The following is an 18,241-nucleotide window of genomic DNA, read 5'->3' as shown; positions in this document are numbered from 1 at the left end:
GTCAAAGCAGCTGATTGGAAAGTATTGTAAAACTAAAACATATTGAAAAATACAAAAGAAATTACATTTGTTTACTAATATGCTTATCTGCTAAGGTATTAAGCAGGAGTCTTTATAACAGTCAGACGGTTGGTGATTTATGCATATCAATACCACCTAAGTCACTTGTATTTCTAATTCAGAAACAGTTGCATACCACAGATCCAATCTAAGTTTTTTATTCGGTTGTTGCGAAATAAAATATCTTGCTCAATAAATATATATTTTAGTCAGAGGTGAATGTGAAGTTTGCAAATGTCTAACGAAAGAAGTCGCAGTAATACCGAAAGTACAAACAAAAGGACAAAATAAAGCCGAGAAAATCCATAGGACCTTAGACAAATAAGATCTTTTAAATATATACATACACAATCATGAAAGCATTTTGGGAGTTGATCGAAAATATGCCACTACGTATAGAGTTTCTCAGGGTAACATTATGCAATGATTCAACCAACACCTTTATGAAATAAAAGCAATGTAACTACCTAAATACTTCAAATCCTATAAATTTGAGATTTAGTGATTAAACTAGTGTTGTACAGTTATTATTTATTAAGATACCAATACAACAATACAAATATGTCGACACGACAATAAATAGATTACTGGAAATCAATCATACCTTGTAGTTTCATTATAGACCGAACGTATAAGCGAAGCATATCAAGAGGTTATCGACACAATATTAAAAACTTAATGTCATGTTATATGACATCACTTAATCTTTAATAGAATTTACGGAAGCAGTAATGGCAACCATCACCATCAAATTAATATTAGCCTGAAAACAAATATATAAAATAATTTAATTAATCGTCCATCATATTGTTTGTTTGATGTGAATGGTCAAATATGTTTTTGTATGGTCATTTGAGTTATATTTTCCATATTGTTTGTTTGATGTGAATAGTCAAATATGTTTTTGTTTGTACTTTTTAGTTACCTTTTTCATATTGTTTGACCTAATGTTGCAATAGAAGGTGACTTTTTTCATTATTAATTTAACCTCAAGACCACCTGATAAACGGTATACAATATGGTGGAAATAATTTCACGATGATTGTATCAAAAAGAGGGTTGTGCATTTTTCAGTTCATTTTGGCTACTCTAGACAAGGTCCAAATTTATTCATAAGCTGACCACATCTGACCAGCTGAATTTATATAAGTTTTTTTCCTGATATTTAAAAAAATACTAACTTACTATCGAAATATTCGGAAATTGTCAAAAATGATTTTAAAAAATTGTTAGCATCAACCAATGTTTCAATTTCTGTTTCCACCACGCTTGTATAATCTATGTATTCATTGCTTAACCTAGTGCTGCGTTATTATTGGAACAGTCATGACTGCTTAGAACTCGTATTTATATATGTATATTAGCGTAAATAACAAATCGAGCTTTGTTAGAGGATTTAGTTTGAGATGTGTTTTGCTACTGTCAAATGTTCTTTTTTTTTTAATTAAAATAAAATTTCTTTTTGCCAAGTTGTTTGTTTATTTCTGTTTGCTTTGTTGTTTGTTTTAAAAACATGTGTCGCCAAGTTCAAGTAGTACCGGGTAGACCCACATTTCATTCAAGAGAAACATATTTGGAGTTATATCTTATATTATTCGTATCGCAACGTATCGATTTTCTCCATTGCCACTCATTTTGATGTGATTCAAATGAAAAAAAAACATCGTTTCGCCAAATCCTTTGATCTTAATTTCTGCTATATAGATGACGTATTATTTGTCAACAATCCTGGTTTCGGGGATTATTTTAATCGCATCTATCCCAAAGAGCTTGAAATAAAGGTCACTGCAGACATTATGAAGTCAGCATCATATCATATCCAATATTTAGATATCGATGGCAAAGTAAAACATATTATAAAACCATATGTAAATTCGATGACTTTTCATTCTCGATGACTTATTTCAATTCCCCTTTCATCTGTTGTAGCATCCTTTCAGTACCTGTGTATTGTGTTATCATATTTTAACTCATACGTTATGCCAGAACTTAACATAACCATGCAAACTATTTGTACCGTGCTCAACTTCTTACACATAGGCATATAGAACAGAGACAGTTTCCTGCAAGATTGAAGTAATCACCACAAAAGTTTTATAGTCGTCACCGCGTACTCGTGGATCGTTACAACTGATCAAACTGCACCATGAGAACCGATTTTTTTCTCGGTGTCATAGTTTTCATTTCCTCTTTCTACTACTCTGAATTTGACATTTTATGAGCAAACATGGCGAGCACCGAGGACACTTACCATACCGATGCACATGATCCTTGCTTTTAGTTTTTAGTTAAGTCAGAGTTGCTTATTTTGCTTTATTTGTACGTTTTATTTAGGTTATTTCTTGGTCTCTGTTAGGTGCATCTGTTTTCCATGTCTGCTTTTTATCCTTAGATTATAGTCTTTTGGTTCCCTTGATTACTCTTCAAGACTCCCTTGATAACAGCTGCTGACTCCGTTGAGAAATATACAGTGCTTCGAGAATCTGAATGAATGTTTTTGATGTATATTTGATTGCTTTCAATTAAGGTTGTGTTGTCATCTTGCCATCTAGTTTATTTATATATCAAAGTTAGCATACTTTAAAACATGGTCTATTCTACATTTTGGCATATCCTTGCCGGACTTGGTCTGATCTCAATTTTTGCGTGGAAAGGTCAGAATATAGAATTGGCCCGGCATGGAAATTTTAATAACTATTTTTCTTTTGCTATTCATAAACGGTGATTTTTAGACAGAAATTAAATCCTGTTGGGCATCAATTGTTACGCTATTTATACTTTTTTATGTTCTATTTTAATGTTTCATGTCAAAATTAACACCTATGTGAACTAAGTATTTGATTGGTATGCATAAGTTTGTTTTAATTGCCGGAAAACAAAACTTTAAAAGTTTCGAAATGTGTTTTGGTTGTTCTAGCAAGTTTAATTGTATTTTATCATATTTTCCCTTTGAACCGAGTTATTGGCAATTTAATTTGTTCTACAGACATCTGTCGGCACTAAGTTCAGTTACAATTATAATTCTACCCTTAACCTTATCCAGACTTATGAGTAACTCTATGACATATCAAATAGGTCATTACAAAACTAAATAGTTATAACTTTCAATTATTCAATGATAAGATCAAAATATAATAAAATGACCGTAAGAAGTGAAAAGTACTCAAGTCAAAAATAGCATCTACTGAGAGAATTTTAATACGGCTATGCTAAAATTGAGGCGTAACCAAGCAAATTCAGGGCCACACTCAAGGCAAACCAAAATCGAAGCCAGATTATGTTTTAGAGTATGACATTAGAGTTCTGATATTTTATCATGATGTACACATCTTGTGTGATTATAGTTTCAATACATTTGTTTGTTGTGTTAAAGTAATGTGTACGTATGTGAATGGACACGGCTGATGTAAGGGATTCCATATGGTTAGCTGGTGTGTTGAAAAACAAGTAATTTAACCAATTTAGACAGCCATTTATTGCCAATACATGGTTTGTCCTATATTTGTATGAAATTAATAAAAAATTGTATGTTTTCAAAAGCATTTTGACCTTGATAAAACATTTTAAAGTTACTGGGTGGAATGTTTTGTGGCCTGTATGGAAATGATGATTCGATTGTTTTTTTAAGAAACAAGTCATAGAATTTGGATCTTCATATGTATTTTCTAATCTTGATACTGAGAAATAATACAGCATACAGAAATTCTAAATATTTTAAATGATTGATATATTATGATTTTGTGCTTAGAGTCTTCAATAATAAAAATTTAATTTCCTTTATATAATTCATACAATGCTATCATGAAGCTTAGTTGTTGGAATATACTCATACCTGTTATGTTTCAAACAATACACGGCACTTATTAGAAAATCATTAATGAATAACATTAGCGAAGTAACTCAGTATAAGCAAACACATTACCGTGATGTTCCGTGGTTAGCGTAAGTGTAGTCGGTTGATGATATAGCACCAGATGTCACTCAAATTCTGATTGTGAAATGCACATAATACTGTGTACATGATTGATTTTATCGATTATCATTATATGAATATATATATCACAATGAACTCGGCTAATAAAATTGATCGCTGTTTCGATGGCAAATTGCGAATGAACTGGATGCATTGTAAGTTTTTTTCCACTATGCGAGGTTTAATTAAGTATGATTCATAATTATATTCTATAAAAAACATCCTGTAGGATATTTTTACTCTTCGAAAAGCTACTTGTCTATTTGTTTACGAATGTAAACCTAAAACTCGGTTATGAAATAAATTTCACTTTTGTTTAATTTACGAGTTGAAGAATTGGATACCACACATTGAATAATGATTTTAGTTACTGTATGTTCTTTGTTGTGTATGTCTGTGGTCCATGTCTGGTCTTTGTCCCTGGGTTACATTCTTTTGATTACCGCTATAATTTTGGTTCCCTTGATTACTTTTTCACATTTTTAAAATTATTATCATTAACACTCCCGAGAAATAAATGTTTTTCCCAAACGTGGAACCGTTGTGGAAGGTTCTTTAGTGGTAAGATAGTTTGTAACATCAACGTGTTTATGATGCTTAGCATAGTCAAGTGGAGAAGGCTGCAATCCATGAGATGGAGTATAATTGGTAGATAGATGCATTTCCTCTACTAAATATTTCACGACTGACAAATTTCCATATCCAGCGGCAAAATGTAAAGGTGATAATTGTCCTGGTATTTTTTTTATAAATGCTTGTGGACATTTTTTACATACTATATCTAAAAGTTCACACAAGCCTAATCTGCATAACCAATGTACTGGAGACGAAAACTGAAGACAAACGTCTAGTGATGACGAATTAGCAAATGAAGTAGTCGGTATTTTTTCCATTAATGTCATTACTTGTTCTGAATCGAGTTTGTCAAGTTCCTTGCCAAATGTGCTAACAAATTTATGATCTTCAAATGACGGATTTTTAAAAACATCTGATATCTTTCCATCTCTGAGATCGTCAATTAATCTTTTGGCAAATTTTTCTTTGTAGTTGTTTGTTACCACAATGACACTCGCATTAGTTGGGTCTTTTGAAGACACACTTCTAACAAATTCTGCTATAAATGTAGAGCTTGCATATTCTAAAATAATATTTAGGTTTTTTGGACCATAAAATCTAACAACTGATTTGGTAATTACGTCATTCAGAATACTATACTCAGATTCCGTTGGATACATTTTGAAATAAGTTCCAACTAGTTCAGCAAAACTTTTTTGATGTTTATTGATGTCATAAGAATCACATTTTAGGCCACAAGAATTCAGTATTGCAATAATCATTCTCTTACTTCTCTTTTTCTCTTCTACTAATAAACACGGTTCCTCTAAACACACGGATGATAGTTCGTTGATATCAAATATGCCGTCGAACAATACGGTTAAGATTAAGCAGCTGTACTGATAATTGAAATCGTTGCGTAGAGCCTGTATTCCTTTTCTATATAAATCATTCAGATCAGTTTCTTCTTTCATCTCTTTCATTATATCATCTGTTTGTTTGTTTGCTATAAGATTACACCAAATGAGAAAATGTGGTAGAACACTTTCATTCATTATTTTTTCATCAAAACTTTCGTCATCTTTGATCTGACCCTTATTTTTATGTTTTTGGAGAATATGTTTCTTATCGTCTGGTGAAAGGTTATACTCTTCATTTGATAGATCAACCACGCTTCGTTTATCTCCAAACATTGTTTGGCAAAGTCTGATTTCAAACATTTTGTACAGACGTGTACTTAAAGTCATTATAAATTTTGTGTTGTTATTTTTAAACGTCGACTCTATACTTTTTGAAAGCTGTTCCCACTGCTCTAAATCCTTTTCGATGTCTTGGTTTCCTAATGGTTTATCTATAACAAACACTTGTCTACGAGATACCTTCAATCTTTCATTTACTTCATTAGAGAGATTTAAGAAAAACAGTTCATAACCTTGTTGTTCAAATTTGAAACCAATGTGTGCAGCAGTAACAGATTTTCCACAACTTTGAGGTCCAAATATCAAAAGCGAAACAAAGTCTTGTTTTTCGATTTCCTTCCATATCTCTTTGCTACTGGTAGTTTCATGGTAAAGCGCCGTATCAATATCTAACCAATGCTTTCTTCTGTTCTCCTGCCGACCTAAAATGCAAACAAAAACAAATAACAAAACAAAAACAGAAACAGAAACAGAAAACAAAAAACACACACAAAAAAATCTCATGTTTTTCAACTAAACTGTCTTTCGGTTTCTTTATTGGGACAATAGATATGTTTGCTTTTCATAATTCGAAGAGAAAGCCTTGCAATTCGATTAAAACTGAAATTGATTTTAATGCATTCTTATTTCATACACGCGACTAACTTGATGACATATAAAAGAGTAATCAAGAGAATCAAGGTTATAGCCGTTATAAAAAGAATATAATCCATAGACAAAGACCAGACATGGAAAACAGACATACACAATAAAGAACATAAAGTAACTAAAAACATATATACAAAGTAAAACAAGCAAATGAGCAACACGGACTCCACTAAAAATGGGAGCATGGACCAGGTGCTGCGGTAGGGTAAGCGAAAAACGAAGTACCAATAATTTCGAAGTATCTTTTTTCAAAGGACCTTTCCATCAAATATACAATGCCGGTCGCGATTAACAGGGATTAAAACACCAACAAAAATCATTAAAGGCAAATGGAAGTAGTATTTACATGAACAAGTTAGGTATTCTCCATGTAAAACGTTTATAGATCAAACTATTTATTACTTATCTCACATAACAAAATACGTGTTATATAAAAATCCATTGAACTTTAACATGAACTATTCAGAATTTCAATCTATTTTTTTTTACAAAGAAACCAAAAATAAAACAATATACATATATATTTTTTAGTAAAGCAACGATTTGTCCTCTTGAACATCTGTATGTCCAAAGTATTGTCTAATTATTAAGTGAAAAAGAAAAAAAATGTAAGCATTTAAAGTCAACAAAACACTTACGCCGAAATTCGGGTAACTCCGTTTGATGTTTCGATGATGTATCTAAAGGAATAACGAAAAGGAGATAACAACAAACATTAAATAATAAAATTCGCTAATATATTATTAAATTACAGAAAATCAAAACTCATATCTTACTAGGTCTATCAAAAATACAATTTATGATTTTTGGGGGGGAGGGCTGGCTTAGAACGACATAACAGGTAAGATATTACCCATTTATAAATGTCTCCGACCTATGAAGCACACATGTTGGGAACATCTATAATTTATTATCCATTTACTAACCGATGATGTCAATTGCCAACCCGTCTCAATAACAACATATCTTTATTTAATTCAGTACAGACAAATTACCTTTGAAAACATCTGTATTTTACGTCCTACACAACGGAGTAGTTGTACTAAATAAGATGACGAGTACACTTACCACCCGATATGGTCCAATTCTTGTTGGCTTTTTTTACCTTTAAGTCCACTATATCTATAAATAAATTATAAAGTGGTATTATTTTGACCAAGTAGACACTTTGAAAAATTACATCGGAAGCAAAAGAAGAAATTCTTCTTAAATTATTGCCAGAATGATAGCGGTCCTCTGATAAAAATAGAATTATCCCCGCAATGGCCCTAAATATTTAAATATAATATCACGGAAAACTGGCACAAGCAACTCCTTAAAACGTTGTGGTTAAGGAGAAAAGCTAATAGAAATCAAAGGGATGCCAGGAGTTTGAATCACTAACCTGGTTCATGTTGTGCCTTTAATGGCTTCCAACAAGGAGTCCTTTTACAATTTTGACCCTTAAAGCCTTTTGTGAACCTTATCATAAAGATCATTTCATCAATTGAAAATTTTTCTCATCTAATATCGTTTTTTAAGAATTTAAGAATTATCAAGGAAACCAAGGTGCTTGCGAAAATCAAAAGAATGTAATCTAGGGACAAAAACCAAACATCAAAGAACATAAAATTACAAAAATAATACGAACATACAACAAATGTCATGAACCAGGTGCTTTTCAAGGGAAATAACTCTAACAATGAGTTGTCTGACAATTTTTAGTCCAAAACAAACCTTAATAGGCTTAATCATAAGGAACATTATTAGTTGAAAGTTTTTCCTATCTCTTGCAGTTTTTAGATTTTGGCCAAAAATTGCAATAAAGTCATAGTTCGCCTTTAAAGGACAATAACTATGATAAGGAGTCATACGACAATTTAGACCCAATGTAGGAATTATCATTTCATCAATTGAAAGTTGCTTTTATCTATTATAGTTTTCAACACATTGGCCGAAAATTGCAAAAAAAACAAAAACAAAACAAAACCCAATTTGGACTTTCGAGAGCAATACCTCTAACAAGGAATCGTCTTATAATTTTGACCCAATACAGACTTTTGCAGACCTTATAATCAGGATTATTTCATCATTGAAGTTTTTTTTCTATCTATCTATCTATCTATCTATCTATCTATCTATCTATCTATCTATCTATCTATCTATCTATCTATCTACTAACTCTAGACAACTAAGCAACATCCGACAACTTTGACCCGAAATGAGACTTCTGTAGAACTTGTCAAGCTGATTTTTTTTCCAAATATCTCTTATATTTGTTTTAGATATATGTAGAAATTTGTGACTTGCCCACTGTGGTCTATAAATATCAACGGCGTCCATGTTTTATGCTTGATCTTTATAATCTGTAGAATTTTGTGACCATGTTTGGTAATAATCCACTTAACCACCGAGTGATTTCAGTGAGGAAGATTTTTAAAGAAAACGTAATGACGGACAGACGACGTACGATGACCACGGAGACTACGGCGCTACCCCGACGACGACGACGACGGTGGCCTAATAATGACATGACCTCAGATGACCATTCAGGTCAGGTGATCCAGAAAGTACAGGTAAAAGATAATTTTAGAACAAATAGGACAGTCTTCTGTCTTGTGCATACAATGTCGTATTTGGAAACGAGAAATTTTTTATATGAAAAGTTACGATTGTTATTTTGGCACACAGCTATTAAAATCTATTCATTTTTTGCATGCACTAAGATGATGTTTTCAATTTATGCTTGAACCAAGGAAAGTTTTACTGCTAGCTCTACTGTAAATTCTTTTTAACAACAATATATAAAAGTGAAAATACACAACATTATGATTTTTTACCAATGATGTAAATTCTTATTTCAAACTTGTCTATTCTCGTCATCGATGTTTAATATAAAACAATAATTTGACCGCTCTTAATATAATAAACAAAAATGGTTCATACTGGTCTCCGTTAACTTGAAGATTTCCTAGTTTAGCCAATTTTGACAATTAAATGAAACAATAAGTTTTGATGTAATGATATAGTCAAAATATCTTAACGAATGTTTTATTTTTCATGTTCTTTGGATCGATTAGTTATAATCTCAGTTAGTATTTCTTTTTAAAAGAAAGTATTTTAATTAAAAATGTCATACAGTAGAATGCTCTACTAAACGGTGAGTTCACAGGGAAGAATTTATAGTTATCGATAAATGAATATCGTATCGAAGCATCAAATTAGGAGAACAAATAAGACAGAACATTTCCTGGTTATTAACAAAAACCATGAACACCGGAGACAGACGATCAGCATGCACACTGTAGTATACTAAAGAGATGAAATATAAAACATATCACAAAAAGCATTTGCAATATGAACTGCAACACATATTTGGGAATATCACCAAGTGCTCTGGACGTGTCAGTATATCACCTAAAACTAGATAAACATGTCTTCTACTTCCCTGTTGTTTTGTATAGAAGCATTGGTGAGTTACATCACGCAAAATTGTCTTTAGCATATCCTGTCTTATTTGACAGGATTCTCGTTCACTATTAATATCAGTTCATTATTCACACGCACGACATTAACGTATTACACGCGAGTTGTACTCTATAGACTGGAGATATTAGTATTTCGCCAATAGAGAGTTGGGCGTTAACAATTGTACAGATTGTAGAGTAAAGGTCATCCTGCTAGCCGTTGAGTTTCGGTTCAAAAGGTCCCGTGTCATAAGCATATAGGTTAAGGTCGAGGTAAGAAGTAAGAAACAGAAGAAGGTGGTAAGTGTAACAGACAATAAAACTCTTGTAGTTCTTTGAATTAATTAGAATTTACATCTGATTCACGCCTTTGTAGAATAAGTACCTCTTAAGTCCATCTGAACTTTGAGTCCTAAGTTTACAAAGAGATTTAGTTGTGCATCTGATAGACCCAGCAATATACCCCTGTTTGTAAGGACATTTTGTTGAATTATGTAATCGAATTTATCATGCAGAACAATCTTTAGCATGCCATGTGGAAGAAGACATATCCACACTTTTTACACTGTTTTAAAGGGCAAGGCAAACACATACTCTTTAAGGTATTTATGAATCTTGAGCTGTAGACTCTCACAGTATCAATTGTGTCAATCTTTCACTGCTGTGAGTATAGTAGCAAGGGTATTATACAGGTATTTATTCGTGCATTTGGAAGATCTTGAAATAGACTTGGGTTTATTCCGGCACTTTTATACAAATTATAGACGCGAGAGTCATATTTTAATCCTCTAATGTAACGCCAACTATGCTTGTCTTAGGAAAAGTCTTAGCAAACATGTTGCTTGCCAAGAGAATGTTCAAGACCCATTTCCATTTATATTACTTTTATTGCTTCCCTCCTCTTCTTCCTTTTCTGAACAATATTTCATGTCTCTATTTTTTTTCGAATATTTGTAAAATATGAATCATTTATAAATTTCAAAAACCAGAAAATGCTTATCCTTTCGACCCATTTGGGATCATCACCGATTTTACGTAAGAATCATGTTGCTCGTTTTGTAGTGTGTCCTCCTCAGGTTTTCACGTGTAGCTCATTTTGTTCAACTGGGTTCTTATTTTTAAATTTCGGGTGTTGTCTAGCCCGAAAATTTCTATCCCCGATAGCGCCTTTGTTACTAAGATTTCTTATTTATTATAATTTCTTCTTAAAACCTTTGTGAAAAGAAAGTTTATACATACGTAACGTACATTTTGACGATAGCCCGAGTAGGGAATACAGTTGTCGTGATGATGCTTTTTTTTACAATATTCCTCACTTATACACCTCGGGCACTCTTTGCATCCGCTGGAGTATAAATTCAGTAAGATGCATACTCAGATAAAAAAAAAGGATCAAAGGAAAAGATACTTTCATTGATACATACAATATTTACACACAAACCTTTATAGAGTTCCTCATTTTCATTCCTCTTTTCAACTTCAATAGTGTTATCTAATAAAAATACGAGTTTACCTTTACGTAATAGGAAGTATTTCAAATATATATTATAATGCAATTAAGGCAAATAAAATGGGTATTCAATCTAAATTTTGAAAAAAATGTACAAAAAACACCACTATTCCACTGTTATGATGCGATGACTTTGTCAGTTAGTAAGGCAATATTATTTTTAAAAATATGTTATTCCTAATTTTGTTTCGAAACCCATTAAAATATGGAGTTGTTAACACCAGAACATATTAATAACACAAGTTTGTTGTTCTTAATATGTAACTATATTTTCTTACTCGATAGATAACTGATAATTGGTACTTTTATTGAGTTTGTCATCTCAGTGACTGGTTAGAAGTGATCTATATTTTACAGCTGGACACTAGCTATCACTTAGCACAAATGAGTCATAATCAACTGTAAAATGCAAGTCACATTTCACTGGAAAACTAGCTGAGGATCAATTAAGGGAACAATTGAAACCCCGGCTATCCTCATGCAGGATTAGGAAACCGCGACCAAAACATATATATAAAGTCTCTAATTTGGCGATGCTTCGATAAAGAACGATAACGTCTCGCCCTTTGATGACTTATACTTTCCCATCTTGCAATCTCACAGAAATCAGATGTTGTAAAGGAAATCGAAATATAAATAGGCGTCATAGAAAACAGAACGCAATATTATTAAATGTAATAGGAATGACTCTACATATTGTTTTACAGAGTATAGAAGTAAGTTGCAGATGGCTTGCTGTGTAAATGATGCCTCTTTATAGATATCCGACATTAAAGAACTTACCATTTCCAGAATTAGTTTCTGAACAAGGTACAGGATTTGTAAATTTACGATTTGTGCGTGCAACGTGAGGATCTCCTATAAAGTAGATTGATTGCATGAGAGCACAAATTCAAAAACAAAGAGGTAAAAACATGATCACGTGTATGACAAAAATTATAACTTGCAATCACATGGAAGAGAATAAAAACATGAATATGCCTCATTCATTGCTAATCCTAACTGACTTAGATCGACTCTATTATGTTTGGAATTTACTTCCTTTATTTATATTTTAGCCGTGTTAAGTCTCGGTGTCTATGTCATTCAGTTCCCTGTTAGCTAGCTTCCAGGTGCTATGACATGGTAGATAAATCACTTTTGTCTTGAAGATTTCCATCTATGTTTTTAATTCTGTGATAGATAAAGGTATGAGAAAGTCGATGATGAATAATGATCTCTATTTGAATCATGCTGTATCATTACCTGAACACTTTCCTACAGTAACATGCACAAGAACACATTTCAGTGATAAGGGTATGTTTTATATTACACCTTTTCAGTCATTACAACATGAAAGTAATGTATGCAGTGCATATAATTCTCATGTATTGTTTCTATTGGAATGTAAACCAATGTTTCATCATAACATTTGACTTCACATTTATAGAGAGAGAAAAAAAAAACGACCACAGGAGCCTTTGGCCCACAATGCATACTAGATCTTCTGGAAGAGCAAAAACAGCAGAGCTAATCTCCTCTTTAGATTTACATATTTTCCTTGAATGTATATTACCATACCATCCATTGTTGTTCCACGGTTATTTGATTTCCTTGTTTCCACTTCTAGTGTTTCACTTATAGAGTCCGAGTCTTTATATCTTAGTTGTCCTATAAAGAGTAATCAAGGGAACCAAGATTATAGCGGTAATCAAACGAATGCAATCCAGGGACAAAGACTAGACATGGAAAACTGACATACACAGCAAAGAACATTAAGTAACTAAAATCATACATACAAAGTAACAAAAGTAAATGAGCAACTCGGACTCCACTAAAAACTGGGAGCATGGACCAGGTGCACCGGTAGGGTAAGCGTCCTCTGCTATTCTAGAAACACCCGCCGAGTTGCTCATAAAAAGTCAAGTCCGGGGTAGACAAACGAGGAAAGAAAAACTATGACCCATTGAATAAATCAGTTTTCATGATGCTGATGGATACACCATAACGATCCATGAGTTCATGATGACGACCATAAAACTTCTGTAGTCTTGTAGCAACATAACTCTGTTCCAGAAGCCTATTTGTTAGAGTTCTAGCGCGATATAAAAAGTCTTCATTTTTTTCAACCTTATGTACAATTCTATCGTAAAACACAGAACATAAAGTAACTAAAATCATACATACAAAATAAAAAAAAAGCAAATGAGCAAAAAATATCTTAATCTTAGAGTCAAGTATATTCACCGTTTTTGACATTCGTTGCTCCTTCTTTATCTGTCTTTATGGTTTCATTCGTTATTTCTTTGTCATCTGTCTTTATGGTTTCATTCGCTATTTCTTCCTCATATGTCTGCATAGTTTCATTCTCTGCTCCGTCCTCATATATCTGTATGGTTTCATTCGTTGCCCCTTTCTCATCTCTCTGTGTGGTTTCATTCGTTGCTCCTTCCTCATTTGTCTGTAAGGTTATATTCGTTGCTCCTTCCTCATCTGTCTGTGTGGTTTCATTTGTTGCTCCTTCCCCATCTGTCTGTAGGATTTTAACTAAAATCATACATACAAAGTAACAAAAGCAAATGAGCAAAAAATATTTTAATCTTAGAGTCAAGTATATTCACCGTTTTTGACATTCGTTGCTCCTTCTTTATCTGTCTTTATGGTTTCATTCGTTATTTCTTTGTCATCTGTCTTTATGGTTTCATTCGCTATTTCTTCCTCATATGTCTGCATAGTTTCATTCTCTGCTCCGTCCTCATATATCTGTATGGTTTCATTCGTTGCCCCTTTCTCATCAATCTGTATAGTTTCATACGTTGATCCTTCCTCATTTGTCTGTAAGGTTATATTCGTTGCTCCTTCCTCATCTGTCTGTGTGGTTTCATTTGTTGCTCCTTCCCCATCTGTCTGTAGGATTTTATTCGTTGCCCCTTCCTCATTTCTCTGTATGGTTTCATTTGTTGCTCCTTCCTCATCTGTCTGTATGGGTTCATTTGTTGCTCCTTCCCCATCTGTCTGTAGGATGTTATTCGTTGCCCCTTCCTCATTTCTCTGTATGGTTTCATTTGTTGCTTCGTCCTCATATATCTGTATGGTTTCATTCGTTGCCCCTTTCTCATCTCTCTGTGTGGTTTCATTCGTTGCTCCTTCATCCTCAATCTGTATAGTTTCATACGTTGATCCTTCCTCATTTGTCTGTGTGGTTTCATTTGTTGCTCCTTCCCCATCTGTATTACAAAATCGGAAATCGCTAAATTCCTTTTATTTCTCCTATCAGAACATGCCGGTGCCAGATTTCGGCGTCCCATATCAATAGTTGTAGTTTTGAGGACTGCTTGTATATTTTTAGGCTTGAATTTAGATGTTCTATGTATTTGAATATAATGCTATTGATAATAGGTTACACCTATAAACATGAGTACAGCATAGCGGAGATTTCAAGAGTGGTATTGTTGTATTTATGTCTGATCATTATTTGACAAGCTTCGTTTTACTGTGACGGGCACGTGTTAATGAAATAAAATGCTCTATCTGCCTCAGTCTAAGTTTTTACATAGGGACCGAGATAGCATGAGACTTGTGTTCTGTTTAAATCTAAAGTAAAAATGATGTTTATTGTAGCAATCAGATAAACTTGTTTGCCTTACTTCAATTTTATATAATACTTTGTTTCTCACTTCCAAATTATCCCAATTCCTTGAATTTCATAAATACACAGTGCATCTTAATAAGTTTTGGAATAGAAATTAATACTTGAAAATTAAATTATTTATCGAAAAATCCTAATTTTCATCGATTAAAACTTAAGTATAAACACTTGAATTATTTAATTGAAGATGAAACATGCATTGCACATAAAGCAGTTTTAAGTAATGTGAATTTCTATGACGAAATAAAACCTCGGGAAGGAATGTGTTTCTAAACGCAATATATTTTACGATACGATATTTGATATGTAAACGCTTCTTGTCACTAGAAAAAAAAAGAAACATTTTAGAAGGTTAACAGTGTCAGTTTGGCTTAAAAGTATATATATATATATATATATATATATATATATATATATATATATATATATATATATATATATATATTCATGTATTGCAAATCATTATAAATATTGACTTACCAAACCTTGTAAGAATTAATCAATACAGGAATGCGGTTAAATATCAGCCAGGCTGAAGGTGTTATTGCATTATTTACAACATCAGAATTAAGAAATAAAGACATGATTTCCATTTTTGTGTTTGTTTGGTTATATAAGCTACAATCGTATTCAAACTGAATAACTCTGCCATAGTTATCATCAGTATAACATTTAATAATATAATTCTAAATATCTCCGGTTAAATTCCGGTTTCCCATTTTGATTTGAAAGTTTAGTATTATTCGTTTAGCATGCATAAGAAAAGTAATAAAAGTTAATCATTAAAACATTGACAGAACATTTACAGAATAGATATACTGGATCTTGAATCTGTGAATATTCTTCTTAAAACATAGAGCACTGACAGTTTTTTTGTTCTGAACACTATTGAGGTAGAAATATATAAAATGTATTTAACACTCCATTCTCCCTTTTGTTCTGATAACCTTTCTGATCAGCCAGTCAGAACTCATCTTTCATGACTATGAAAGCATAATTCATTGGGACAAACAAGGATTTTAAAAAAGTAGAATGAAGTGTTGTAGGATGATACATGCAGTGGCTGAATGGAACAATTTACAGATCTAGTTAAATACGAATGAATAACTTCTTAATCTTACATTTATAATCTTTTATTTCTTTTTTCCAAAACAGTACCAGGATGAAAGTCATTATACCTAAAACTAATAGATACAATTAAGTAAATAACAGGTTTTGCTTTACGTTATATAAACTTGAATGTAATTTCATGATTATAATATAATTTCATTAAGATGAAATACATTGACACTTTATTGTTTAATATCCTGCAAAAGTTTTGAGATTTACTACTGTCATATTTTGGATGTTTGTCATGTGGCAATCATTGTTAAGTATAAAGTAGTGTAATCGATTTGATCCATCGTTTTTCGCTTGAATCCAGTGAATCAATTTTTATAATAGACATGTCAACTTTAACCAAAACGATATACTTTAAATTCAAAATATTTTTTACGTTATTTTATTAATTCATTTGTATCAAAAACATCAGAATGTGAATTGTATTGATATACCGATGTAACAATTTCGAATAAATAATTATACGTTTTCTATGTACCGTTATTTTGTACTTTTTGATGAAAAATACAGTGATTCTTTAGTCACGGAACTGTCAATTATTCTCTTAAATTACTTCAAATGTTTCTTATTGCATAACGATAAATGGTGATCCATTTGCTTATTAAAAAAATAACAGGAAAGTTTTACCTATAAAGAATAATATTGTAACAACAAGACCCGCGTTGTACACATAATGGGTAATTCTCTGAGTTGCTGAGTCTGAAAACAAAAGCGTCATATGCAAAATAAAGTAATGAAAGTTGTGAAGTAGTCTAAATACCCGTGTGTATAAATAATAAAAAAAGTAAAATAAATAGTCACACTAAAAACTGAAACTCAATATAATGCAGATAAAACGTGTTGATAACGGATATGAGTCTTAATTCTTAATTACTAACGACATTAACAGTGTACTTAATTACCAAATGATTCTCTGGAAAGGTATTACCTGTCTACTTAATTACTAAATGATTCTCAAGTAAGGCATTATCTGTCTAGTTAATTATTTCAAAGAGCTGCTGCTTTAGTAATTAATGTCATTAAAAAGTTAATATTTCTTAGTATTATCTTGAGTAGATAATGATGTATTTAATCTATTTTTAATTGTGAATATTGTATCAATAAACCTTCCCCGTGATACTTCAAGTAACATTATACAATTTGCTTTATTTGACTTACTATGTTGATGTAGACGGGTAATGTTAGGTCGTTCGACAGCTTTGTTGATGTCTTCAAATATGGAATAGATTAAATAGCGTAAGTGTGCAAAATTACAGAGTAATTCTAATTTATTTTAGTGAATACTATTTCAGCAGATATCCCGGCGGAGGATAATATTCCGCATTCTACTATGTGCAAAAGTTCCTATATAGTAACGGATATGTCCTACTGTGCATATATGAGTTAACACAAAGGAACCAAGATTCCAGCGAAAAGCAAATTAATTTATACCAAAGATTAAGACTTGACAGGGAAATTAGAAACATACAATTAAGAACAAGAAATAATCAAAATAACACATATTTATAGTAGTAAATGAGCAACCAAAACTCCACGAAAAAGGATGGAGCATGGAGCTAGTTTTCTGATGGGATAAAGGTCCTTTTTTTTAGAAACACCCGCCGAGTTGCACATAAAATTTCACGTTTGGGGAAGACGAAAGAGAGAAGGAAAACTGCGCATAAATGGAAAACTTTGCACGATGATTAGATCGGTTCTCAGGATGTAGATGGGTACACTATCACGATCCACGGCTTTATGATGACAACCATAACACATCTTCAGTGATGACTATGACATTACAGCAAAATAAGTCTGTTCCAGAAGCATAATTGTAAGACGTCCAGTAAGGTACAAAGCCAAGGTTGGGCGAAAAGATGAATAGAGTACATAATTCTTACTCTGCTAGTACATAGCCTTTAAATTACCAAGACTTTTACAGTGCCTCCCCGTGATAATGCACGTTAACTAAAATATCCCACGACTACATGTTAAACATGTAAGAGATCTGGGTGTAGCAAGGACCCAGAGTTGCAGTGTGTAGGACCAGCGGCTGGTGGACACACTCTGGTTTTCACTTACCTTGGCCCAGCTTCGGGTCAAATAAACTCACTGCCTTGTGAA

General features: G+C 32.4%; 1 protein-coding gene across 4 annotated transcripts in view; it reads right to left on the bottom strand.

The window, feature by feature from the left end:
• Window positions 1-3,622: 3,622 nt before the first annotated feature.
• LOC148609081 (uncharacterized) overlaps window positions 3,623-18,241 on the bottom strand; it is a 21,912-nt gene continuing 7,293 nt past the window's right edge. For 2 of the 4 annotated variants that reach the window (XM_088596304.1, XM_088596305.1), the window contains 10 exons: window positions 17,297-17,347; window positions 16,766-16,837; window positions 16,141-16,203; window positions 13,618-13,917; window positions 12,952-13,041; window positions 12,175-12,249; window positions 11,323-11,373; window positions 7,504-7,557; window positions 7,074-7,115; window positions 3,624-6,209 (listed from right to left, as the gene is read on the bottom strand). In XM_088596304.1, the coding sequence (XP_088452430.1) occupies window positions 4,531-6,209; window positions 7,074-7,115; window positions 7,504-7,557; window positions 11,323-11,373; window positions 12,175-12,249; window positions 12,952-13,041; window positions 13,618-13,917; window positions 16,141-16,203; window positions 16,766-16,837; window positions 17,297-17,347 (2,477 nt within the window). In that variant the 3' untranslated portion in view covers window positions 3,624-4,530. Of the gene's footprint in view, window positions 6,210-7,073; window positions 7,116-7,503; window positions 7,558-11,322; window positions 11,374-12,174; window positions 12,250-12,951; window positions 13,042-13,617; window positions 13,918-16,140; window positions 16,204-16,765; window positions 16,838-17,296; window positions 17,348-18,241 lie in introns of all 4 variants that reach the window. The other 2 variants (XM_088596307.1, XM_088596306.1) reach the window with 2 other exon arrangements.

This window comes from Perna viridis, chromosome 8 (genome assembly GCF_037379345.1).
Source record: "Perna viridis isolate PV_CMFRI_1.1 ecotype Kerala chromosome 8, ASM3737934v1, whole genome shotgun sequence".
In the NCBI taxonomy this organism is placed as follows: domain Eukaryota; kingdom Metazoa; phylum Mollusca; class Bivalvia; order Mytilida; family Mytilidae; genus Perna; species Perna viridis.
Note: the sequence above shows the minus strand (reverse complement) of the source record. Positions and strands in the feature narration are given on the sequence as shown.